The 23997-nt window shown below is 58.1% G+C and overlaps 5 protein-coding genes across 5 annotated transcripts; 3 read left to right on the top strand and 2 right to left on the bottom strand.

Annotated features, from left to right (window-relative positions):
* Positions 1 to 152: 152 nt before the first annotated feature.
* Positions 153 to 3020, top strand: VOLCADRAFT_105597 (uncharacterized protein). Its single transcript, XM_002952636.1, has 7 exons — positions 153 to 374; positions 478 to 784; positions 900 to 968; positions 1319 to 1424; positions 1527 to 1667; positions 1812 to 1889; positions 2141 to 3020. Exons 1-7 carry the CDS (start codon positions 254 to 256, stop codon positions 2396 to 2398), a joined length of 1080 nt encoding a protein of 359 aa, XP_002952682.1. The 5' UTR covers positions 153 to 253; the 3' UTR covers positions 2399 to 3020.
* Positions 3021 to 3397: 377 nt separating this feature from the next.
* On the bottom strand, positions 3398 to 10514 carry VOLCADRAFT_105596 (uncharacterized protein; the record flags this gene model as incomplete). The annotated part of the gene is made up of 10 exons (XM_002952567.1): positions 3398 to 3952; positions 4131 to 4477; positions 4793 to 6851; positions 7345 to 7715; positions 7874 to 8112; positions 8341 to 8438; positions 8862 to 8962; positions 9186 to 9744; positions 10138 to 10219; positions 10417 to 10514. The coding sequence occupies 10 exons, from the start codon at positions 10512 to 10514 to the stop codon at positions 3398 to 3400; spliced, it is 4509 nt and encodes a 1502-aa protein (XP_002952613.1).
* Positions 10515 to 12069: 1555 nt separating this feature from the next.
* Positions 12070 to 14979, top strand: VOLCADRAFT_93306 (uncharacterized protein; the record flags this gene model as incomplete). Its single annotated transcript, XM_002952635.1, has 5 exons — positions 12070 to 12106; positions 12283 to 12413; positions 12797 to 12844; positions 13176 to 13496; positions 14893 to 14979. The coding sequence occupies 5 exons, from the start codon at positions 12070 to 12072 to the stop codon at positions 14977 to 14979; spliced, it is 624 nt and encodes a 207-aa protein (XP_002952681.1).
* Positions 14980 to 16600: 1621 nt separating this feature from the next.
* VOLCADRAFT_93305 (uncharacterized protein) lies at positions 16601 to 18631 on the bottom strand (the record flags this gene model as incomplete). The annotated part of the gene is made up of 1 exon (XM_002952566.1): positions 16601 to 18631. The coding sequence occupies one exon, from the start codon at positions 18629 to 18631 to the stop codon at positions 16601 to 16603; it is 2031 nt and encodes a 676-aa protein (XP_002952612.1).
* A 585-nt stretch (positions 18632 to 19216) lies between these two features.
* Positions 19217 to 23304, top strand: VOLCADRAFT_93304 (uncharacterized protein; the record flags this gene model as incomplete). The annotated part of the gene is made up of 9 exons (XM_002952634.1): positions 19217 to 19261; positions 19507 to 19714; positions 20075 to 20283; positions 20609 to 20818; positions 21125 to 21641; positions 21966 to 22112; positions 22170 to 22576; positions 22744 to 22839; positions 23185 to 23304. The coding sequence occupies 9 exons, from the start codon at positions 19217 to 19219 to the stop codon at positions 23302 to 23304; spliced, it is 1959 nt and encodes a 652-aa protein (XP_002952680.1).
* Positions 23305 to 23997: the final 693 nt, after the last annotated feature.

The following is a 23997-nucleotide window of genomic DNA, read 5'->3' as shown; positions in this document are numbered from 1 at the left end:
CTACGACCATATCCTGCGAGCGCAATCCAAGTCAAAGAAGACGCGGGGTCCGGATTTGTCGACTGTCCAAAAATATGGGCCTTATGGGCGAGAGAGACCTGTCATGTAAAGCATTCTCTTTTCCATATTGTTCTCTCTCTTTTAAAACCTGAAATTTTGGTTACACCCAACAACGTTCACTCGCGTCTCGCGAAGCATGCAACACTAGTTTGTCGGGTAGCACCGGAAAGTAGAACCCCCAGGTGCACACCAAATGGCGGACCAGAACGTGTTTGCTCTGCTCGGAGACGACGAGAATGAGGACCCCCAGGTTCTGGCTGCAAAGGCGCCTAAGCCGGTGAAGAAGGAAGCTCCCAAGGAGGACGTCAAGCCGGGTAAGCCGGCTTGCCAATGCGGCGCTGTCGCCGAGACCGCCTTTTGAGCAAACATGCTTACTCCGCCTTGCTAAACAATTTGTTCTTTGATTTCTTTTTGCAGCCAAGGCACCTGTTGCCAAGCAGGAGGCTCCTCGCACTGAGAACGGCGGCCGCGGCGGCCGTGGGCGCGGAGAGGGAGGTCGCGGCCGAGGCGAGGGCCGTGGTGGCCGTGGTGGTCGGGGTCCACGCCCGTTTGTGGATCGCAATGCGGCTCCTGCTGATGGGGAGGCGCCAGTAATGGAGCGCACCGATGGCGAGGCTGGCCGGGGCAGGGGTCCTCGCCCTGGCCGGGGTCGTGGTGGCCGCTTCTCGGGCGAGGGCCGTCCTCCTAGGCGCGAGTATGAGCGTCATGATGGCACCGGTCGCGGGTGAGCATTGGCTTTTCAGAGCTTGAGATTCCCTTCCCTGTTTCGCGAATATGAGCAGTATGATTTTCTTCTTGTTTTATAACTTCGCATTTTTGGCATATATTCTCAATTGCAGTCACGAGACAGAGAAGCGTCACGGTGCTGGCCGCGGCAACTGGGGCAAGGAGGGCGAGGAGGTTAAGGAGTAAGTCCAGGCTGGCCTCAGGCGCAGCGTCAGCTTTCAATTTCTTTGCTAGAAGCATACCAGAGGCCGAATGGATCGCACTTCGCTCTGTCGAGATTTCTGGCGGCGGGCTTTCTCACTTGCACAGTCAGCATAAGATGCACAAGATTTTCTGATCCCGGTTCCGCAAATCTGAAGATGAGATGATGCGACCATGATAGGATGGGAACCGGAAGCTATGTGGCAAAGGGGACTCTTTGGGAGTTTACCCTGTCGCTGTCGGTTACTGCTGGCAGTCCATTTTCGGGGGGCTGCATTTATCCTGTACAGCTATACTTCGTATTGAGGGATTCCTTGTTGTAACATTCCAGGACACCCGAGGGCGAGGAGGTCAAGGTTACAGAGGAAGTCCCTGCCGAGGAGAGCGCTGCCCCGGAGCAGCCTGTTGTTGATGAGCCTCCGAAGGAGGAGGAGAAGGTTAGTTTTGTGCGCTCGGTACGGAACCGTGTGCATGCCATGCGTCACGTTCAAAGCTTTCGCAAGGGATTCGTAATACTGATCGTTCTTATTCGTACATAGGAGCTGAGCCTGGAGGAGTACGAGGCTATGATGGCTGAAAAGAAGAAGGCCCTCAATAAGGCGTCGGAGTCGAAGAACGTCGATCCCTCGGCTGAGCTGAAGGGCCTGAAGGTCTTCACCAAGCAGTCTATTGAGGAGAAGGTGCGCGTGGCCCCGGGTGCTTAAATTCCGTACATGAAGACATCGATTGTGGCGGCGCAGTGGTTTGAAGAGATTGTCTGTGCTTTGGGCTTCATTGACTTACCCCTTTGTTTTGCATCCTTGGGTTGGTTTGCCCGGTCGCAGGGGCTGGACCTCGGCCCCATTGAGAAAAAGAAGGCGGAGGCAGAGCGCGTAGCAAGGGAGAACGCAGCCAAGGCCAAGGTACGGCAGTGGCCCCCCAGTATTCCCCCGAAAAACTCCCAGCGTTATGGATCTTGTTGCTCTTGTTAACCATGTCTGGTTTCACAGACTGCAGTGTAGCTTTTAATTTGTCTGCATGTTCGTATACTTCGTGGGGCATCTTCTGCCCGTCTAAAGCTGTGGTTGAGTCATGGGTTGTCGTGTGCTAGCATACTGTCATCGTTGCCGCAGAAAGCATTACGTTATAATGGAGGCCCATATTTGATGTGTAGATCTTCGTTGAGACGGGCTTCCGTATCGAGAGCAGCGATGCTGGTCGCGGCGAGCGTGGCGGCCGTGGCCGTGGTGGCCGTGGCGGCCGCTTCGGTGATCGTCCCCAGAGCGCCCGCGGCGAACGTGGTGGCCGTGGCGGCGAGCGTGGTGGCGAGCGTGGCGGCGAGCGTGGCGGCCGCGGTGCTGGTGGTCGCGGTGCGGGGCGCGGCTCTGCGCCGCTTCCTGGCGACGAGAGCCATTTCCCGGCACTTGCGTAAGCAGTAGGCTGTGCCAACTGCCGCGCAGCTCACCTGCACATCGAGGTTTTCGGCTTTAAATTGGTTATCGTTAGTCGAAGCGAGTTGAGCCGCGCTATGGTCCCGTTAGCACGCTCTCGGCCTTCTTGTGGATGCAGCGCTTTGGAGAACCCCTTACGGCATTGACCTATTCCGCAAGCCGGGTCCGCATGCACTTCTAGGTGCATGGCCAGTTCGAATGGCGATTTCCGCAGAGGGCGACATCGAACAGCGTGAAACAGCATATGTCAGCATCAGCTTGGACATGGTGAGACTACTGGGACGATGGCAAAGATTCTCCGCGTAACGGTGGCAGCGAGATGTGCTGATACCTGAGTAGGCAGGTTGTAACTCGTTCGGTTTGACGATACTTGCTTGGGTGTTGATCTGTACGTGGAAGAATGGGGTCCGGAATATCGGTGTTTGACGCGGCAGGTTGAGTCCGTCCCTGAGTTCCCGCATTGCTGGTGTGCTGATATACTCGTGACCGCAGTGGCAACGATCTCCACAGTGCGCTAGTGCAGGTGAACGCGAAGGCTACGAACTCACGGCCATGCCTTGGATACATTTCGCATGCGGCCATGTAATTTTGTCTTGCGCCGTGACCGTCGAGCGCCTGAACATGCATGGTGGATGGAAATCCATCTCTAGGTCGTCAATACTGAGTTCAGCCGAACCGTGCATGCCGTGGGGAAAGTCGAGACGGGTTGTCTTTCAGCTGACGAGCCCCAACACATGGTGCAGTGGTACAACACGTGGTACATCAGTAGGGAGGTGCCTCCTATTCAGCATTATCATCACTGAAAAATTGAAGTCATTAGGTAAACACATGTATTACCAGGTAGGGCCGCAAGGATACATGTGCTTGTAGTCCAGCGATGTCTTAGTAGCACAGGTAACATGGGCAGCTATGCACTAGATTTGATTTAATATGTACGTGTACCACAACTCCTAACGCACCCTAGGTTATGGCTACTTTTACTATGTTTCGCCCGAAGTTGAAGATTGTTGCGGTATCTGCTGCAGAACCGCGGACCCTCCGGACCCCTGAGGAGGCCGTAATTTTGGCCCTGCACCCCCCCGCAGCAGTTGCCGCAGCTGTTGATTAACTCCCATCGCGCGATTGCCACCAATGCTGTCGCCGCCTGTCCCATCTACACGCGGGTTTCGATTATCACTGCTAGCGCTCTTGCCCCCTGCCGTTACTGGTTGGTGCTGCTGTACATTTTCGCCCCCACCAGCCCCTCGCAACAACAATGGAGACTTTCGACCGACGCTCAACCGCAGCGCGGCTCCCGAGGATGACGCCGGTGGGGGCCCGTTGGCGCGCTGGTAGTGCTGTGCGCGCGAGGGAGCCCGGCCCGTTGCCGCCGCCGCTGCCGCCGAGGCTGATGCCCGCATACGGCTACGTACCAGAGCCCCCGCCAGGTGCCGTATAATCGTGTTAGAGGTGCGACCGAGAGGTGCGCCCTCCTCTTCATCGCCGTGCTCATCCATGTCGTCGTGCGTCGCACTCTCGTAGACGCTGCCGTACTCCTGCAAACATGCCATGTCATGCTACCTTATAGAAGGCAATCCGTACGGCGGGCGTCTTTCACAGAAAGCTCCCTTTCCTCCGCTCTAGCCCGTCCGGGGGACAACCCCCAGCGGTTTGGTCAAGAAGGCCCATAGTATAGCCCTTGAATAACTGAAACATCCATACAGCTTGCAGTACCTGTAGCGGACTGGCGCTTCCGTAACCGTACAAGCCGTACACCTCGCCATCCGGGTCATCGCTGTCGCCTGGCAGCCGCGGCCCATGCGACCCAGTGTGAAGGGTAGGGCGCCGTCGCCGCACATTTCCGCAGCCGCCACTTCCCGCGCCGCTGCCAGCGGCAGGGCCCATGTCGCCGCCGTCACATCCTCCCCTGTCCTCGTCCCCCTCCCGGCCGGCATCGCCCTCGGCAATGCCCCCTTCATCAGACGAGTAACCGCTACGGCTGGGTGAGGAGGACTCCTCCCCCAGGCGACGACTGCCGTTCCGAAGAGCAGCGGCACTGGCGGCCGGCCAGCTGCTCACTCCTACAGCCATGTCAATCAATCAGCAGCAAGTGTCGACAGTCAACATTAACCGGCAATCTCACGAAAGCACCATCCAGAATGAGCCTTAACCAAGATCAGCCAGATTGCGCAAGCGCGAGGAGCTGTCGTATGCCGCGAAGGCAACACCAACGCGCTTAGTGTCGCAAGCCCATTACGAGGTTTACGAAACACGTCTCCCATACCCCTCGCCGCAATCCCTTTCCTCCAGTCCCACGCTACATTATCCTTAAGCCTCCCTTGTTTCTCAAATCCAAACGGCTCAGGTGTCCTTACCAGAAGATATACCCACCGCACCTGCGAATGCGCTGAGAGCCGTAGCATCAGGTCGAGCTCGCTGAGCCCCTCCGTCGCCACCGCCACCGCCGCTGCCTCCGCTTTCCACCGCAACCGCAGGTGAAGATCCCAACGTTGCGGCCAAGGAACTCGCCGCACCATCCATTCCTACCGCGTCTGACACGCCCGCAGGCGCTAAGCAGGCCTGCTGCTGCGGCGGCAGCGGTGGCGGTGCTACCTCTTCGCCGCACCCTACACAGTTGGGTGGCGTGCCCTGGCCGTCCTCTGACCCTTCCCAACCCAGCTGCCGCTGCCCGGTGCCAAAACTGGACGACAGCTGGACGGCTGATGGCGCCGGCGATTCGGAGCGCTGCTGTTGCTGCCACCCAGCAGGCAGCTGCTGCTCCGTCACGCAGTCCATCTGCTGGTCCAAAATGGCCGACTCGATGACCGCGCGAAGCACTTCCTCGGAACATCGGTCGCCGAAGCGAGAATAAGCATCCTTTGCAGCCGCGAACGCAGCCGACGCAGCCCTATCCGCTCTGACGTCCGCCGTCGTCGCCACGGCTGCAGCAATAGAAACGGCGGGTGCTATCATACCGCCAGCCCCTGCCGCCGCGGAATCCGCCGAAGGCACATGGCCTTCAGTGGCGGAAAGCACCTCGGGTGCCTCGCCGCCCTCTCTCCCTTCCTCAATCCTCCCGAGAAGATGCGACGACCAGTGGCCAGCGATCGTGTCTTTGCTGTTGCTGCTGCCACGGCCTGGAACAACGGCGCTCCCCGACATCGACCTCGTTCCGCCGGCCCCGAGACGCTCCATGCAAGCTGGCAGGACAGCCTCAACGTGCTGTTGCTGCTCCGGAGACAGCGCTTGTACCGGCACGCCGCTATGTGGGGAGCCCCGTGGCGGCGCCGCAGGCCGATGTGCTGCCGCAGCATACTTGACGTCGTCGCCGGCGTCCCCGCTGTTATCAGCGCTGCTAGCGACGGTGGAATGCGCGACCCGCTCAGAGCTCAGAGGTGGAAAGCTGCTGACGGGAGGAGGTCGCGGTGACGGCAGCTGCGGCGCCGCCGTTGCTACTGCTACCGGGCTTGGGTTGCCAAGGTTGATGCCTTCGCAGCTGGCGGCGTCACGGCCAGAAGACGTCCTGGCGACGGAAGCGGTGCCGACCGCGGAGGCAGTTGTTGGTAATCCTAGCGCCGGGCTACCAGAAACGAGAAGCGGCGGGTCCCCAAACGCCCCACACGTCTTCGCCGTTACCTTAGCTGCCTCACTGTGCGACCCATGCTCCTCATTCCGGTGAACGCTCACCCAAAGCTGCTCCTCTTGCCCCTTCATGTCGCCTTGATCGTCAGCTCCACTTCCGTTGCCGCGACCGACGGGATGTCGGCGTAGTCGGTGTTGATTGTAACCACCAACCATGTGTGGTGAGGGATGCCACGGCTGCGGCACCTCTATCTCCTCAGCATCTGCGCTTTGGAGGCCACTAGGTTCAAGAACCCTCGGCTGCTGGTCACTCGGCAACGGCCATGACCGCACCAGGGGGTCGCCTGGCGGCAAACATAGACCAGATACACCAACCGAAGCTGCATCCAGCGGCGGAGCAGGCAAGCCCGGAGAGATGCCTCGGCTGCAAAGAAGTGGTATGCTGCCGTATGGCACGGCGCCATCAGCACCGCTGCGCTCCCTAACTATCGGCGAGGCCGGCAGTATCCCAGCGGGGACCTCCCATATCGCTGACAGAGCTGCGGCAGGCAGTGCCGCCGCCGCCGCCGCCGCCGCCGCAGCGCAGGTGCCGTTTTCAAGACACAAACCGGGTCCGATTGCCTCAGACGCCATGAGCTGCGCACCGCAAGTAGTCACACCGCCGCCACCGGTGTCCACTGCGGTGTCCACTGCGGCAGCTCCGATGTGAGCGGGGCCAGCTCGGGCAGTGGGAGCCGGGAGTTGGCTGGTAGATGGGCTCCTCCGGGGGCTACCGGCGGCAGCGGCTGCGGCGACGGCATGGACGCTGATGGAGAGTAGCTTGACGGGCGGCGAAATGGGTTGAGCCAGGGAGGGCGACACCGCAACCGGAGCCTGCAGCGGGCCGGAGTGTGGAGGCGACGTCGACGGCAGCTCTAACGGTGCGCCACAGCTGCTCCGGCGGCTTGTGCGGGCCTGGGGTGAGTGATCGCAAGAGAGAGAGAGCACTCTTCGAATTTACTATGGAGTGGACGGTGAGTTGTGCGGAAAGCTGCCGCGGCACCAACTTTTAGAATAGTGAACGAGAGCTAAGAAGCGGTTTTTCCCTACCTGGACCTCGCTGGATCTAACCCTTAAACCTCACAAATTCCTGTACTGCGGATGCTGGAAGCAAAGGAATACAATTTCCCTTACAGACACACACCCCAGCCCACGGCCGCGAACGTTTATCAAATCACGAGCCGGGGGCCCTTTGACAGCGGCGACTCGCTCTCCGGTGAAAAACGAATGGACAGGCAGCCAGCCACCAGAGCCCGTGCACAGCACATGGGTGCACTCATCAGCGTCCCGCGGGGGCCCCTTGGCTTCCAATCCTTTTCCATCGCACCTTGGTCACCAGTGCAGATTGCAACGGGTGCTGTTGCGGAGACGACGACAGCAGAAGAGCCGCAGCCTCCGCACAGCTCTGGTAAGGTGCGGGGAGTTCCAGCTGTGGGCTGCTGTGCGCATGTGAAGGACCACCACCGCCACCACCACTGCCGCCGCCGCCGCTGCCGCAGGCGGCAGCAGCAGCGACTGCCGCCGCTGCCACCAGGACCGCCTCGTTGTATACGCCACTGCCGTCCCCGGCGGCGGCCGTGGCCGCCGCTGGAGGTGCCAAGCTTCCGGCGGCGCCAATCTCGCGGCTGAAGAAGCGCGGGGATCCTAGCATCCGCTGCAGCGGCGCCTGGGCTGACGGCCCAACGCTAGCGGAGCTCTCTGCAGCGTTGTACGACGCACGTGGCAGAGCAACGCAGCACGACACAGTGTCAGGTAATCCACGGAAAGCGCCGCCGGGGATGGGTGTCAATAATTCCCACTTCCGCAACACCCCCACACGTGTAACAACAACTCTCTCACACGCTCACACGGCTCACCACGGTGAAAATGCGCGGTACCGCTGGGGCCGACGGCGCCTGACGATGGCGGCGCGGCCGCCACCGCGGCTGCTGAAACGGCGGCGGCGGCGGTACCTGGCCCCGTGCCTGTACCTGCAGCTGCGGTCCCCATCCCTGCCAACGACTCCACCACGGCGGTGTACTCGTTGTGGAGCATCCGGAGGGAGGGCGAGCCCGCGTCCAACACCTGCTCGCCCTTCATCATGCGCTTTAGGCAGCTGCGGCGATGGAACGGAACGGAACAGAACTGCGTTATACCTGCAGTACATACATACACGCAAAACATCCATTGAAGCTATATGACACCCTGAAAGCCGTGGCCCCCTAACCCCCTTACCCAGACCCCTGGGGGCCCTCCGTCCTGACTCCCAATTCCGTCTCTCGTCATAAGCTCCGCAGCACAGTCCCCCTCCCGCTGCGCACCACACCTGCCTCCCGTTACCCACCCCAGCAACGTCAGGTGGATAAGGCCCACCGATCTGTCGATGTTGGTGTTCTCCACACACGGTATTGCGTGCTTCTCAGCCTTGCGGAACAAGTAGTCCTGAACAGCACGGAAACGGGCCAGGGGAGGGGAGGGGAGGGGGAATGCCGACGGGGTCCTACACCCTCTCCACGTCCGTAAGACATTAACAGCAGCAGAACAGAACAGCTGCAAGAACCTGCAGCTCAAAGCCATACACCGCATAGGAACCCGGGAGTCCGTAAGCAAATGCGTGTATATGTGTATGTGTGTGTGTTACACCTGGCGGGTTGCGTGTGTTCTACCCGCTTAAGGTGTAACACTGAGCGGGCCATGCATAAGAGCCATGCGGATGCGGATGCCCAAGGGCCAGTCGAAGTCTGTGCAGTGCAAATAACGCACGTGCCATCTTCACCCCCGGCTCAGCTCTCAGTAAAAGCACACAAGCTTTTGGAGCTTTGGACAGGAGCCGTCCAAGCAGCCCCCTTTCCGAAGACCGCTTACCTGGATCCACCGAATGTTGCGCATGTTTTTGACGTACTTGTTCTTGTTGGGGTCCAACGTCATGTACTTGGCACGAACCGCCATGCGCTCCACATGCTTGCCTGTGTGTGAGTGTGTGTGTAGGGGCAGGGAATCATATGTAAAAATGCAGACGCGATAGAAAATCAACGATCGACACCCGAAGTAAAGCGATGGAGGCCAAACCACGTACATCGGTCCCGGTGTCTACTTAATTCTAAACGTGCTGTCGCACTGTTTCTGCAGGCGGCGATTACGTTGGGCGGATTGGGAGGGCCAGGGGAGCTGGGCCGGGCAGCGCCTCACCCTCGCTCTTTATATAGACCAAGAAGGGCACCAGGCCGGGGTGCCGCTGCAGCAGCCTCATCACCAGACCCACATGCAGATGCACACCCTCCACAACAAGACTCTGCCGCCGAGCCTCAAAACCAGAGATCAGCTGCTCAAGCTGCTCCGAAATCAGTTCGCACTGGGCCTTATAGCCGCGGATGGCAAGGTCATGCGCGCTAAGGCCCTGGGGGGATGGCCCTGCCGTCGGAAGCTGCGGCGGCGGAAACGGTAGTGCCGCAGCAGGAGCGGTGGCGCCGCCGCCGCGACCGCCGTCAAGCGCCTGTGGCACCGCCGCTGCGGGGCTTTCGGCTAAAGGAGACTGTGCTGGGTGAGACATATCCTGCTTCAGCTGTTGTTGCAACAGCAGCATTTGATGCATCCGCGCCTCATCGAGCGCCTGCTGCTTCCTCAGCGCCTCGCCAGCCTCGTAAGTGGAAGCAAACAGCAGTGGCGTTTCCTCGGCGGTTGTGAACCCGCGCATCATGTGCCGTACACTGTCCGTTGACAAGACGGTGCAGATGCCTAGGCGGCTGGCCTGCGGGTAAAAAGCAACGCGGGGCGGGGGAGGCTAATAAGACGTCCTCCTAGGTGCTGCTGCGCGGGGACCTCAATGAGACCTTCCTTTCTATCTCTCTTACTGCTGTTCGCTGATAAACGTTTTGGGGAGACGCCGGTCCCCGCTGCCATCCACATCAATCGATTTCTTCCGAGCTCCAGGCACAGAGGAGTTACGAGCCCAAGCCGCCCACTTTATGAGCCACGAGGACCCCCCTACCAGTTTCACGTGAACAGCCAAAAGCAACGGCATATTGCTAAGCACGGGCCCACTCCACGCCCGCATTAGCAGCACCTTAAGCAGGCGGTCGTTTAGGGCCAGGCACGGCCACGGGCCAACACACAGGGGCGCGGATCCAGAGCGGCAACGCACCAAAATTGAGGCCAGCGTGGATTTGCCGCTACCACTCGTGCCGCACAGCAACACAATTATGTGCCGGCGTCGCTCCTTGAGGCTGAAGCCAGATGCCAACAGCCCAGATAATGGATAGGACGGGGGACGAAATTGCAAATTGGGTAATTGAAAAATGATGGAAGCGATTGATGGTTTGGGACGAGTTGCAAATCCAGCCCCGTCTTTAGAGGTGGACGCGTATTTCGGGGATCGTAGCGGGTGTTGCGCAGTGCGGGAGGCCGGAAAGGGAACCCGCACCTGCACGCTGCCTTTATCTCATCAGAGGAAGGAGCATACTTGTAATTGTACTCGGTCAGCGTGCTGCACACGAGCTCGTAGAATTCAGAGCGCGGCATCGTGACATACACGGAGCCTTCGTCATGCGGCCCAACGCCCCAAAGCTGCCGACTACCGGAGCTGAATTTGCGTCCATCTGAAGCAAAGGCCTCCAGCTTCTGGAAAACAAGTTGCGCAGCTTTGTAGGCATGGCGTGGCTTGCACCCCATAAACTGCAGCATGCCGCGAATTGCGTCACGTGTATAACGAGCTCCAGATGGCCGGCGTTCATCTGCAGTCGGGTAGTCTAAACCTTTTGTGACCACGACAAACGCTACTCGTGGGGCCCCCGGCCATTCCATTCGTTGCTTCACCTATCTGTTTATGAATTCCTAGCCCTGCCTGTAACCATTACGCATATCGTAAGAGGATCATGATACCGAAATTGGAAGCCTGCTTGCGTCTAAAAGAATTATTACTTGACGCTCAACCGCTCAATAGGCACGCGTTAACAAGTCCTAAGTGAAGCTTAACCAACATCATAAGCCATACACCTTCTTCAGAAGATAGATCAAGGAGGATTCGGGTGTAAGGAAACGAGCATTAGGTTACGGTTAATCGTACGGGAATATAGGGCTTTGCCTGATAAACGGAAAGCTAAACCCAAGCCAATTCGAGTTCTCTTTCCAAAGGCAAATTTGGAGCATTACGATACCTGAGCTACGTCACCCCCATGGGTCTGCCCGTACGAGTCCTAACGCCCTAACCAGCTTTCTCTTAACACCAAAGCGACCTCTCATGCATTCGCCTCTTAAATCCTTAAATTACCAGCGCCTGCGGCAATAACTGGGTGTCGGGTACTTCCGATCCACAGACAGCCGCGCGATGCAAACGCTCGGAGCCCAACTTGCGGCACCATGTGCACCAACCAGCAGACAGCCGAATCCCACAGTTCACTGCACGCCCCACAAACAAAGGACCTCAACGATCGCTGCATCTAGTCGCCGATCCTCAACCTCGCCGCACGCCCTCCCCCGCCTCCCCACTCTTCATCACTCACTCCTTCTGGACGCTGCCTGCTCCGCCTGCTGCGTCGTCCTGCTAGCTTCGTCTGCCGTACGACACCGACAGGCGTCATCCGCTGCGGCCTCACAGCAGCAACAGAGCCCAGTACCAGTCAACCCCCAGCCCGCCGCTCCCCATGCTAGCATACCCACGGCCGCCGCCAACACCACCATCGCGGCGCCGGCGCAACCCAGCCGGCCCGCGGCTGCAGTGACGGTTTGCGCTCCTTCTCCGCCGCCACTGCTGCCGCTACTAACACTGGCAAACGCTGGCGCTCCAGGATTGGCTGCCGAAGCCTTGGCGGTCTGTGTCCTGCTTGTGGCCGCAAGTAATGCCTGGTTCAAGGTGTCAGTTTCCAGGTTGGTACCTCCCTGCGATGCACTGCCGGTCATGTGGGCAGCTGGGTGGGTCACCCCCTCGTGGGGCCCCAGGGGAAGGTGGTGGCATGGGTAGGCGCGGGGAGGTTGTGTCCCCCTGGGGGAGCGGCCGTGTGGGAGAGAGCGCCTCGGAAGGACCGGTGCTGGTCGCCGGGGCGAGCGAGAAGGCGCTCAGTTCGGGGGTATATAAATTATGGCAGGCGCGCATTATGAGGGCGGGAATAGCAAAGGTTGGGCCTAGCCGCTGCCAAACCCACCATATTTCGCGAACACTCCTTGTGAATATTGTATTTAAGTCTGCTCACTGTCTGCACGTGCGTATCGACACGTGGCTTATCGACCTGCCGCATCCCCAACCACCATTTTAAACCAATCGGTCGAGTCAATCGCAGTCGGGCGGCAGCAGCGGCGGCAGGACCGGCTTCAGGGGCTGTCGCATCCGCGGAGGCGGCGGCCAGGTTGGCGCGACTGGAGGCACTCACGGACAAGCAACTGGCCGAGTTCAGTACGGCAGTACGACAAATTGATAAACTGCAGGTGAGGGATTCATCCCCCATCGAGTGGGTAGCGGGAGGCCGAGCGCCGCCACCCATCCGGCCAATTCACACTCCCAATTCACACTCCAGGCAAGAGAAAGGGTGGCATAGTTAGGAGGTCATAGGCGAGTGCACCCGCGAGGAGTGGAAGGGCAATTTCCGAGGGGGCCACCGCGAGGGGGGTGGGGGGTGATTGAGAGTGCCGATTAGCCTAGGGGGGCTGACAACCACCGGCACGTGTGTAGCCTCATAATTCACGTTTCGCCTCCCGTGCCTCCTCCCTCCCCTTCTCACTCCACCCTCCCCGATCCCACACACCAACACGCCTTCCTCCACGGCCCTGGCGGCCGCCTCCCTCTCCCCCCCCCACGATGGCTTCCCCAGGTGCGGACGCGACTAACCGGAGGCGACATTCGGAGGCCCCTGGCGCAGGTAGATGTGGGCGGGAGAGAGGGGAGGGGGATGCGGGAAAAAGAAAAGGGTCCAAAAACCCGAATAGATATTCGGTTGGGGTTGGTTGGTGGAAGAAGAAAGCGGCGGAAGGGGAAGGAAGAACCCAGGCCAGACAGACAGACTTGAACTTGAATCTGTTGTCCAGTGCTATACATGGGAGGTAACTACAAAACGCAGCTCAGCTGACGGTGTACCGGAGCTATCGAAGAAGTGACTTGCTGCATACATACATATACACGTGCATACATGCTTACATACATGCATACACGTGCTCGTATTGGTTATATGTGTGACACACCGTCCTTCGCAGCATCGCGAACACAAACGGGGGCTCAATGCCCCCACCAACCTCTCGTACATCACGACACACCGCTGTGCGGTACGGCAGTTCAGACGCCGGAGTTTATCCGAGTGGCCTCACTCACTCGCTCACTACATGCTGTGCTGTGTTGTGCTGACCAATCCGGATGGCGGTGTTGTGTTCACCTTTTCGCAGCTGCAAACCGCCGCTGCGGACCACTCTGCCGTACTTGTACGACTGGCTTCGGAGCAGGAGGTGCTACGTGGCCAGCTGAGGGACACCCAGGCGCTGTTGGTGGCGGTGCAGGGCCTGACTGCCAAGCAGTTTCAGGTGGGATGGGGGTTTTAGGGTTTCTGATGTCATATCGTGTCCTGTGCCGTCATGACATGTCTTCCCGCGTCGTCCCGACACTGGGCTCCCCCGCGGCAAGATTTAACCATCATTTACATTGGTCACCCTTATTCAGTAATTCTTTCTTTTGCCTAAGATTAGGAGCTGTATCTGGTTTACTTGCTTCTCAAAAATCCGGAAAACGCTAAAAACCGGATTTTTTTGAAGAAGAAAAAATACTGTTACTATTCTTTCTCCAGTTGAGATAAATCCTTCAGAAACTCTTAGCAGCACACTCCCTTTCTCGTGTGAGGTGTAGGTGACTGTGGAGGCAATCAAGCAGCTCAGAGCGGCACAAGCACAAGCGGGCGCATGAAGGGGGCCCGGCGAGGGGGACCCAAGGGAATGGAAGTGTCGGGGCGGAAAGGAGCTGTGCAGGAGGGGAGGAGGTAATGGTTGAGAGCCTGTGTTGGTGGCGATGACATCTTCTGCAGTAGAAATGGGCGATGTCGGGTTTTTTTGTGTCTGTAGACATGTTAGGACTTTCCAACGAAGCCATAGGCGTAGCCTGTATTTTCATTTAAATTGGTTAGAAGAGTGATGTCAAAAGCTCGTCATGGTGATGCATGTGTCTGTGTGTGTTTCAATCTGGAGCTCTGTTTCCCTTGTGCGTCTTGTGTATGTACTTTACCTATGTCTCTTGCAATTGTAAGCATTGCTATGTTGCAACGAGTCCCGTAAATTTGTTGAAGACAGCACACAATGACAACTAGGCATCGTCAGCCGTACAGCATTACCAGATGGCCTTACACGTGTACCTACATACATACGTATGCATCTTCATGTACTAGGTGTTGTGTGTACGTAAATAAAAATCCTGTACATTTGCCGCTGGGCAGCCGCCCGAACATTACGCTTGCAGCTTGCCATCTGATACCATTACCGCTGCCACCCAACCCTACAAACAAACAACCCCACACCACCACGTGAACTCACAGAAACCCCCACAGATGCTTACTGCGTTGCTGTGCCTCATCTTGCTTAGGAGAACACAAGCCCCTTAGGTCCGGAGAATCCGACAACTCCATACACCAGGCAACTTGGCGTTGTCCTGTCCTTGCCAAGAATACTACGCATAATATACAAATATACTCCCATTGACGCACGCACGAGACGCAGAAGCGTGTCGCCGCGCGCGCGTCTCGCCTTGCGTGGAAGACTGGACCGCACCCGACCAAGACGTGGAGGCATGCACACCACCTCTTACAGCGGATATACGGACAGACGGACAAACCAGCGCTTCTATGTTCACTGCTATGACGGCTGTGTTGCCGAATTTTCGAAAACAGCACCTGGCTGTCACTTCACTTGTCATTTGACGTGTCCATATCTACAGCTGTCCTGTAACAGCTCACATCAGTTCATCTCAGCCGGCATCGTTTATTCCATCAGCAAGAAAGTAACGGTTCCTGTCAGCTGCTAAGCTCCCTCACCTTCCCAGCTGCCGTCCGCACAAAAGTCATCCGTACGGAATCGTACGACTTGCGGGTTTGTAGCCCAGCGCACCACTATTTGCATTTCCATGGGGTAAAAAGCTAGCACACGCACTATTGCCTGCGTCGTTCAGGCGGTCGGGAGCTGAACAATGAAAGAGACCTACCAGCGAATGAAAAATATTGAACAGAACTAAATAGGGCATCGTTAAAGGAGAATTACTACTAGACACCGGGGCATCCAACAGCCAAAACGTACGTGTATGAATGTATGTAGGTATACGCAAGGCCAGCAGCCCAATCCACCTTACATCAACCCGCTGTACGCCCAACTGCTGTACACGTCGTACGCGTGAACGAGACCTGCACTATTTAGCGGCACTCCCCCCCCAGTCGTTAACTATGTGGATGTGTTAATGGACCATATCTCATGTCCTGGCCTGACGCCCTTGACCCTCGGCGAACATCATATCATCATGGACAGTTCGCCGCGCGTGCAAAGCCAACCCGGGAATGAAGCAGAGCTCCGGGACGTCATTGTAGCAGCTCTTACGTCTCTACGTTTCTCTCAAAAATTAGAGGTGGCAGAAGTGTACACACATCGAGAACATCTATCTGCCAGTGTTGGATTTGAAGGTTGCGAGCTCATTCCCTGCAAGCACCTGCAGTCGCCGTAATCAAGCACACGATGAGAGAGCCCTTGTCCACGTACCCCCACCAGAACTGGCTGACGTACTAACTAACTGCTGCCTGTACCTCAGGCCTAACTGTGCTACCGTTACCTGGCAACCACCAGCCGCAACCGCAACCACTTTCCCGACACCTACTGGGACAAGACACGCAGCAGGGGCCTCACGCAAACAAAGCTGGTGACGGAGCGCTGGCGACAGCCCCCTAACAAAATCGTTTACCATCCTAAACCAGCCCCACCGCGCCATTTTCATTGTCATGACATGTGACTACATAGTAGTTCAGCACTACCAAGACCTCCAATTACCAATACAGTTAAACTCTACTCAATAAATTCTAAGCAAGGAAACTAAACGCCAATAAACTGCAATTGCTAGAAAGCATACCTTTAATGCGGCAATGCTGCTACAGCTGGGGAGCTACCTCCAGCGTTCTAAAACCGTGAAACCCCAACGGTCTGCAGGCGCCAAATGGCTGTTGCACTCCGTATGCTCCCGTCCCGCCTCCCTCCTTCCCAGCGAACCGCCAGCGGTCCTGCTGTCTCCGTCTAACCCCACACACCCCATCCCACCAGCCACCAGGCTGGCAAGGTGCCTCCAAGACAGGTTATTGAGCACCATGCGTCCGAAACGTAGGAATGCCAACAACCAGGCAGCAGTCATTCAGTCCAGTGCCTCCCGCGATTCAAACAGTACTTCCTGTGGCACCCCTGCGCGGCCCAACAATACCGCTGCCAATACCCGGCACGCCCTGCCAGTTCCGTCGCCAAGGTCCATAGAACCATTTGCCTTATTCCCCCTACCCGCCGTCCCTCACCTTCCCACGATCGCCTGTAGAGGGCAGCTGGAAGGCAGAGGAAGGAGACGGTAGGGATGTGGAAGCACCCCTCCACCTGCTACTATCATTCATAGGGTTTTACAGCTACTGCGACGTGGGCTGCCGCTCCTGCTTGCGATGTCGCACCCATCCCTGCAGCGTTTTCAGCCGCAATAACCGGCGGCCGTTGCGACGGTTAATAGACACAACTGAAGGGCCTCTCCCACCAGCGCCGCCCCGCATGCGGCGCTCAGGCCCCAGAGGCAAGAGAGCGGAGCTGTTGAAGTGCGCGCTGCTGACACCGCTGTTACGACCAAGGGAAGAAGCCGTAGAAGAAGCAGCGGCATCCGTAGCAGCGGAACCCGTCGGCGGCGCTGCAAGCGCGGCGGCAGCAGCCGCTCCAGCCGCCATCGTCATTTTCGGCGGGACCTCCACCCCGCTCAGCTGGTCCTGCAGCGCTGCCACCGCCTCAGTCGAACCCATGGACACATAGCCACACCGCACTGCTGCCTCACCACCCTCACCCGCGTCACTGCCATTGCTGCCGACAAGCATGTCGTCTAATCGCGCGTCCGCTGCAGCAACGAAATTCCACAATAGTGCATCAAGCGCCTGCATCTCCCGAGCAAAGCCGTACAGCTCCACATCTGGCATATTTCGCGCCTGCAGCGCCGAGTAATCAAGCGGCAAGGCCACCTCATCGCCTAGCTCAGACGAGCTGCGCACCGCATCGTCACGCAGGCCTGCTGTCGCCCAGCCGAGCCCAAGCCGCAGCGCCATTTCGTTACGGGCTTTATCCTCCAACACTAGGAGGATATCGTGCTGCAGCACCGCCAGCTTTGCCAGCGCGACGTGTTGCGGCATAATTTCCAAAACTGGAAATTCAAAGAAACGCGAGCCCAGCAGGCTGCGGATGTAATAGTTGTTGACGGCTGCCGGCATGAGTCGCTCCCAAAAGCCGCAAGTGCGGTTGAGGAAGGCGGGCTGTGTGTCTACATCGAGATAGTACTCTTTGTAGAGCTTTTGGACCCAGCCGATTTGGGAGCGGAGCCGGTCGTGGGGATGACGCATCATTAGCAGGTTCACAAACTCTTTCTCGCACATACGGCTGGATGGCACAGCTGCCGAGGCCATGACAGCGGAAGCGGCAGTCGCGATCACGCTGCCGCTGGGGGCCGTCGTTGCTGCTGCTGTTGTAGCAGTAGCAGTAGAAGTGTTGGATGAGGTGGCGGTTTCGGAGGTCGTGGTGGTTGCGGCAGTTGTGGTCTCGACAGCGGCAAAGGGCGGGTTGGTGTACTCGTTGGCATAGAAGGTAAGGCCGTCCCGGAGGAGGTAGGCGCGGCGCTGCTCGCAGGTGTACGGCGGTCGGAAGCTGTGAAAGTTAACAAACCAGGGCAGGCCCTGTCGCGAGGACATCCGGTACTGCAGAAACTTGTGGGCGTTGTACGACACCCAGCGTGGCTGGTCGGCAAAGTCGCGAATGAGACAGTTGGTGCGCGTGTCGAAGCCCTGGGACGCGCAGCCGTTGGCGCCGGCGGCCTGGCAAAGGTTGGTGCCACCCGATTTGGAGATGTGGAAGAATTGTACCGCCCCACGTGCCGCGGCGGAGGCCTTATGCAGCTGGAAGAGTTGTACCAGCAGCGCGTCAACAGCGGCTTCGACGTCTGGAGGGAATCGCCCACCAAAGTCGAGACGCTTCTGGAGGATGGCACCCAGCAGGATGCGGCGCGTGGCGGGGAAGCCGCGCCATGGCGACGTCGCGGATGCGGCAAGCAGCTTTGAGCCGATGTCCTTCAGTTCACCTACCAGGTCGTCCAGGTCCGGTTTGTTGCTATTGTCGTTTCCTCGGGAGAGCTTGGCTGCCGCGTGGACGATTTCTAAGGCCGCGGAGCTGCCGAACTCCGGCAGAAAAGCCAATTGTGTGTCATTCAGCTGCGGTGTCTGCTCAACCCAGCTCATCAGACGCACGTATTGTGACAGAGTGCGAGATAATTGTTCTGGGTCCTTACTATCAAAGGTGGAGGTGAAGGCTTGCTCGAATAGGGGTGACGCGGATAGGACATTATCGATGCGCGGCGATACGACTTCAGTCAAGCTTGTGCGGGTTTTCCTGCCAGATGGAAGGTCACGAAACATTGATGCTGATGATGTATCCGAGGGTAACACGCCGCCATGTGTGGGCCAGGCTGCAAGACATCCAAGTAGAAGAGCGATAGCAGGTAGAGAATTCGCCGGGACGCAACGATATTTGCCCTTAGCCATCGCCACTATCTGGATAAGACTGCTGCCCAAAATTATAATACGTGTGAGCTGAATGAAAAAATTGTGGGTCAAGTGTCTATATGCGGACACCCAAAAAAACACGGCGATTGTATGCCAGCAGGGGTTGGAGTTTGCGTAGCCATGCCTTGTACGCAGATGTTTGCTCACGTAAAAGCTATTTTTTGCATGTGATGGAAACCGTGTCCGGCGCCAGTAGCGTCGTAGAGCTGTTTGCTCAAATCCAACCGAATTGCTTAACATGTCCAACGCCACTAGTGCTCACAGCTGCAGTAGCGGATTCCTATAGAGGAATGCATCATAAGTTTTCATACCAGCGAGCACTCTCATCTCAACGGAGTGCTGTATTAATATGCAGATTACTGAAGTGGTCTTCGTGTCGTAGCTCTTCGACGCCAAAAACGTCGAACACTGTATTGGGGAAAGCAAGCGCTTTACAAAATGCTGGGTCTGGCCCTCCTGCTCGCGCGAGGGAAATGCACGAAAGTACGCAGGTCTTAACCTGCACCTCGCATGGCACTGCATATAGAACTCTTCCTGGCAACGTAGCGCAAGCACCGGACGCCATTGCTTGGGACAAGCCGCAGGGGCATGGCATCGTCAACGCCGCCGTCGTCGACGGCACGAACCTCCTGCTGCTTGCTCTCGGCGATAGCGGCTTTGAAGTTAGTCATGTTGACGCATTTGCCACCTGGCTAAGGTTTCTATTGCATCTCACCTCATGCCAGCAGCTTTACGTCGTGTTTGACAACAAACGGGGCAGTCGCTCCCACCCCCACGTGCCGGATATCCGCCGCATCTTCTCCCCGAACTACCTCAAAAGCCGCCATGCCAAGCTGACGCGCAAGCAACAACAGCAGCAAGAATCGCAGAGCGGGAGCCGCCGCAGCCGCATTGCTGGCCAGGATAGCCAAAAGGCCGCTCTTCACAACACGACAGGTATGACAGACTGACGGCCTTTGCACAGCTGCGCACCACCAAACGGTCGCAGGCCTGGTAGAGCCTCGTGGTCAGGCCTAAGCCCTCCTCTGTCACTCTCTTAAATCCTACCAGGGAAACAGCCCGAGTTCTGAGCTTGCGACCACCACAAAACGGGGCACTGGCCCACTTGGTTTTTCCTGCTTTGCTTCGGCTGTCGTGCTGTCGGTTCGAAGTAAAACGAGCGAGCAAGCGGTTCTTGGTGTCACTGCTTTGTGGCTGCATCTCTCCCCCGTCTCCCAAAACGTTTGGGGACACCATTCTTCGCCCTCGGGGTCATTCCACCCTCCACCGTACACCCCGGATGGCGCTGCGCCTTAGGTGCCGTACCTTCAAGAACCCAGCAGCTGCATGACACAACGCAACTGAGGAAGTCCTGCGAGGCGCTCATGGACAAGCCACCGCCGCACCTCGCCGGCTTTGTCCAGGTTGTACGGCAAGTCGGCGGGCTAGCGCTGTACGGCTTGCCTGGGCACGAGGCAGACGACCTGATTGCCTCCCTAGTGGCCGGGCTCCTTCCCTTGCCCCCGGTGAGGTGTGTGAGCACGGGTGGGGTGGGGACGTGGGGTGCTTCGCTGCGCTGGTTGCAGCATCCGCGGTGTGGTATAGGCACAGGAAGCTTGTGGCTGGGGGTTCTGGGAAAATGGCGAATGTGAACCCTTTGGGTAACACGGGGGGCCTGTCCTGAACGTGATTGAAAACCGACGGGGATGAAGGTGGTTGTTGTTGTGAATGTGCTAGTTTGGTGGTCCACAGCTAGAGTTCCGCAGCCGGGGATACTTGCATCCGCTTATCCATGCTTTCCCACTTCCCACTCCCGGTCGGGCCACGACACCCCCACCCACCCACACCTAGATCCAGGCTGGGGGCTCTGAAGACACGGCAGGCGGCCGTATTGCCAGCACCGCTGCGGCCGCCTCGTCCTCCTTCCCATCGCCTTCCCCTCCCTCTTCTTCATCGTCAATCTCAGCCAGGCCCACAGATCCCCTCCCGCGGGTGGTGGTCATTAGCGCTGATTCGGACATGTTGCAGCTGTTGGCCTACCCCGGCTGCTGCTGGCTGGAGGTCAGGCAGCTTAGCAGCGCCTCGAGCCCACAGGAGGCGTCGCCGCTGGCGGTGCGGGTGAGCCCCGCACTGCCAGGACTTCCCGACTCGCTCATCAGGCTACATGAAGCAGCTGTGGCTACTGATACTACTGCTGCTACTACTGCTGCTACTACCGCTGCTACTACTGCTGCTATTACTACCGCCGCTGCTGACCCTGCTGTGGAAGTCAGCTGCTGTGGGTCTCGGGGCTCCATGGGTGGGGAGAAGCCCATGGCGGAAAGCGCTGCGTTGCGGAAAAATTGCGCAGGTGACGCGGTGGCGCAGCAGCAGCAGCAGCAGGCGACGCTACTGCCGCCGGCTGCATATCCGGATTTTTTGGCGCTCGTGGGCAAGGCAGAGGCGGGGGTACCAGGCGTGGGTCTCGGCAGCCGAGCCTCTAAGAAGCTCCTGGCACGGTACGGCAGCATTTCTGGTATTATACGTGCGTACGACGAGGGTATTCTGGACGGCACGCTACGAGTGGTGTGCACTGCCGGTGCCCGGCCTGGTGCGGCCCGGGGTATGGGCAGCACCGACGGTTCCAGTAGCGGCGGAAGCGGCGGTGGAAGCGGCGAGGCGTCGTATCCACCAGCGGTACGGCAGGCGCTACAGAACATCCAGGTGACGCGCATGCTCACGAACCTTGAATCAGTTCCCTGGGAGCGTGTACGGGCCTACCAGGCGCAACGCCGTCGGGAGCAGCAGCAACAGGAGCAGCAGAAGCAGGGAGAGCAAGCGATGCAGCGAGAACATGAAGAGCAGCTCCACGGGGTCCAAAAGCAGTCGCGCGGCGAGTGGCAGGGTGGGCATCAGGAAACAAAATTGAAATTAAATACCCTCCAGCAACAACAGCAGCGGCAGGCTCCATCGCAGTGCATGGACCTTTCCCAGGTCGCGATGCACAGAAACCCCATGTTGGGAGAAACAACAATAGCAGCAGGCAGCAGCAGTGCAGTTAGCAGTGGCTTCGTCGGCTACGGGGGCCCCATTATTACGGGAGGGGCAGGGCCGCTCGAAGCGGGTCCTGGACCAGAGGGGTTGCTCGGGCCAACATTAGGGAGCCCATGGGGGTCGCAGGACCCCAGGCTCCTCCACCCGCAGGACCAATTGCATAAACGCTCCGCAGCGCCCTTCAGCTCTGCGTTAGCAGAAGCCCTTCAGCGCCACGGCCTCATCTGCCGTACCGCTGTCATAGACGAGTCTTACTCGATGTACGATATTGTATCATACTGGCACCCGGCTGGCATGGCAGAATGCCCGTTTCCCCGGGATGGTGGGCACATCCTCGCAGGGTTTGCAGCCTCGCCGGCGCCTTTCCAACACGCAACAGGAGGTTTGGCTGTGTCCGCCGCGGCAATAACAGCTGATGCAACGCCAACAGTAGCAACAGAGGCAACGCAATGCGCGGCTGTTTCTGCGGCTGTAGAAGTGACGGCGGCCGTGCTGATGGCCATGGCGGCAGCAGGAAAGCCTCCGCCGTTGGTGCCACTGGCCGTCGACGGGGATTCTGTTTGCAGCCCTTCTGCCATTCGGGGCCCATTGGGGGACAAGTCCGGGGATCTGCTGTACGTGTGTATCTTGGCGCCGTGGGATTTCAAGTACGAGCTACGAGACCGAAGCCCGCCAAGCGGACTGTCTCCGGAACAGAGCCCCACGAAGGATGGACCTCATAACTTGACTCAAAGGAATCCGCAGCAGCCACGACAACAGCAGCAGCAGAGTAAATCATCGGCTGGGGTGTGCGTGGAAGTAATGCCATTTCCAGCAGTGTCCAGGAAGATGGGGAACTCAGGGGTCGGTCCGCGGTTGCTGGAGTTTGCAAGATGGTTGCGAGCAACTGTCGGGTCGCGGCCATCGTTGGTGCATACAACCAAGGTGCTGCAGGTAACACCACCACCGCGTAGGCTCCTGTCATGGCAGGCCAGCCAGCCAACCTAGCTATATGTTGGGGTGTTTTATGCGTGGTGTACTGTACGACTGACAAGGGCCATGTGGGCCTGGTGAGGTGGAGCAGATGGGCCCATCCTTGCTGGTGTGGCATGGCATGGTGGTGGTATTTCCAGGAACACCATACCGCACACTACACACTGCAGCAGCACACTGCACACCACACCGCGGGGGGGAACTGCCTCGTGAGGATCAGCCAGCCAGCTGACCAGCCATCCGCTCCAGGTTTTTCACACGTGTGCAGGATTTTCATCAGGCCCATCTCCCGCACCGCTCCCGATCCGATGGCCGCGTATGCAAACTCGTTGCGGCCATTGCAACAATCATAATATGGTAAGACAAATTATCGACGATATTGATACGCTTTTATCCTCCCGTTTTTGCCGTGCCGCCCGTAGGCGGCCCTGCGACCGAGCACAGGCTGGCGCTTGAAGAGGCTACAGCGCCGGGCGGCTGCATCAGGGCGCCTGGTGGCGGTGGTGCCCTTCTATGAGCTGCTTGAGGAGGGGGGAGTTTAAGGACATCTTGAGGGTTGTTTTGCTACATGTCGGCCATGACGAGTGAAGGGACGGATGCCCATCGGAGCAGTCTGAAACACAGACGTGGGGTCGTTGCTCTTCTGAGGCCGTGGATGAATAGTGCGATAGAGTACATGCGCAAGCGGCCGTGATGGCTCTGTTTGTATGTTTGTTTATCTGTTCAATTATATTTGTATGTTGGTGAGGTGTGGACGCATTGGCGATTGGTATTGGCAGGTGTTGTTGTGTGGATTTAGAGTGAGGGGGAAGGCGGTACAAGACGCATGCGGTATGTATGCAGGCATTGGGTTGATATTTTTTCAAGTGTTGTACTTTGCAGGGTTTTTCTGTACGAGATTGCACGAAGTATATATGTATGTATGGCGTGTTTGACAGGTACATTCCATGGTTGGTTGCACGGGTGACTATGTTTGGTAGCAATGAGCTGCAAAGTAGTGGTGTGTCCGTAGCATGATCCTGCCTCTGCAGGCCTAAAACGTAAGCGCGCGGCGCCAGTCACTCTGTAAACCTCTGCAGCTCGAAACTACAAAAATATTATCGCGCTTCAATATCTTCTTTCCGCGTTTCAGGGGTCCTTCACTGTGATGTCCTGCATATACCTTCCCCGATACACCAAAATAGTTCACGACGGACTTAAGTCCGTTTCCCCGGCATCAGTTCAGACTGAGCCCC

The sequence above is a fragment of the Volvox carteri genome, assembly GCF_000143455.1.
Source record: "Volvox carteri f. nagariensis unplaced genomic scaffold VOLCAscaffold_31, whole genome shotgun sequence".
Classification (NCBI taxonomy): domain Eukaryota; kingdom Viridiplantae; phylum Chlorophyta; class Chlorophyceae; order Chlamydomonadales; family Volvocaceae; genus Volvox; species Volvox carteri.
The sequence above is the reverse complement of the archived record's forward strand: the minus strand, read 5'-3'. Positions and strand labels throughout refer to the sequence as shown.

Excerpts from the sequence above, each read along its gene's own strand:
- VOLCADRAFT_105597 (XM_002952636.1), top strand. The coding sequence starts at position 254 with ATGGCGGACCAGAACGTGTTTGCTCTGCTCGGAGACGACGAGAATGAG. Across the intron at positions 1,668-1,811 it reads AGCAGTCTATTGAGGAGAAG|GGGCTGGACCTCGGCCCCAT; the intron begins GTGCGCGTGGCC and ends GCCCGGTCGCAG. Across the intron at positions 1,890-2,140 it reads AGAACGCAGCCAAGGCCAAG|ATCTTCGTTGAGACGGGCTT; the intron begins GTACGGCAGTGG and ends TTTGATGTGTAG.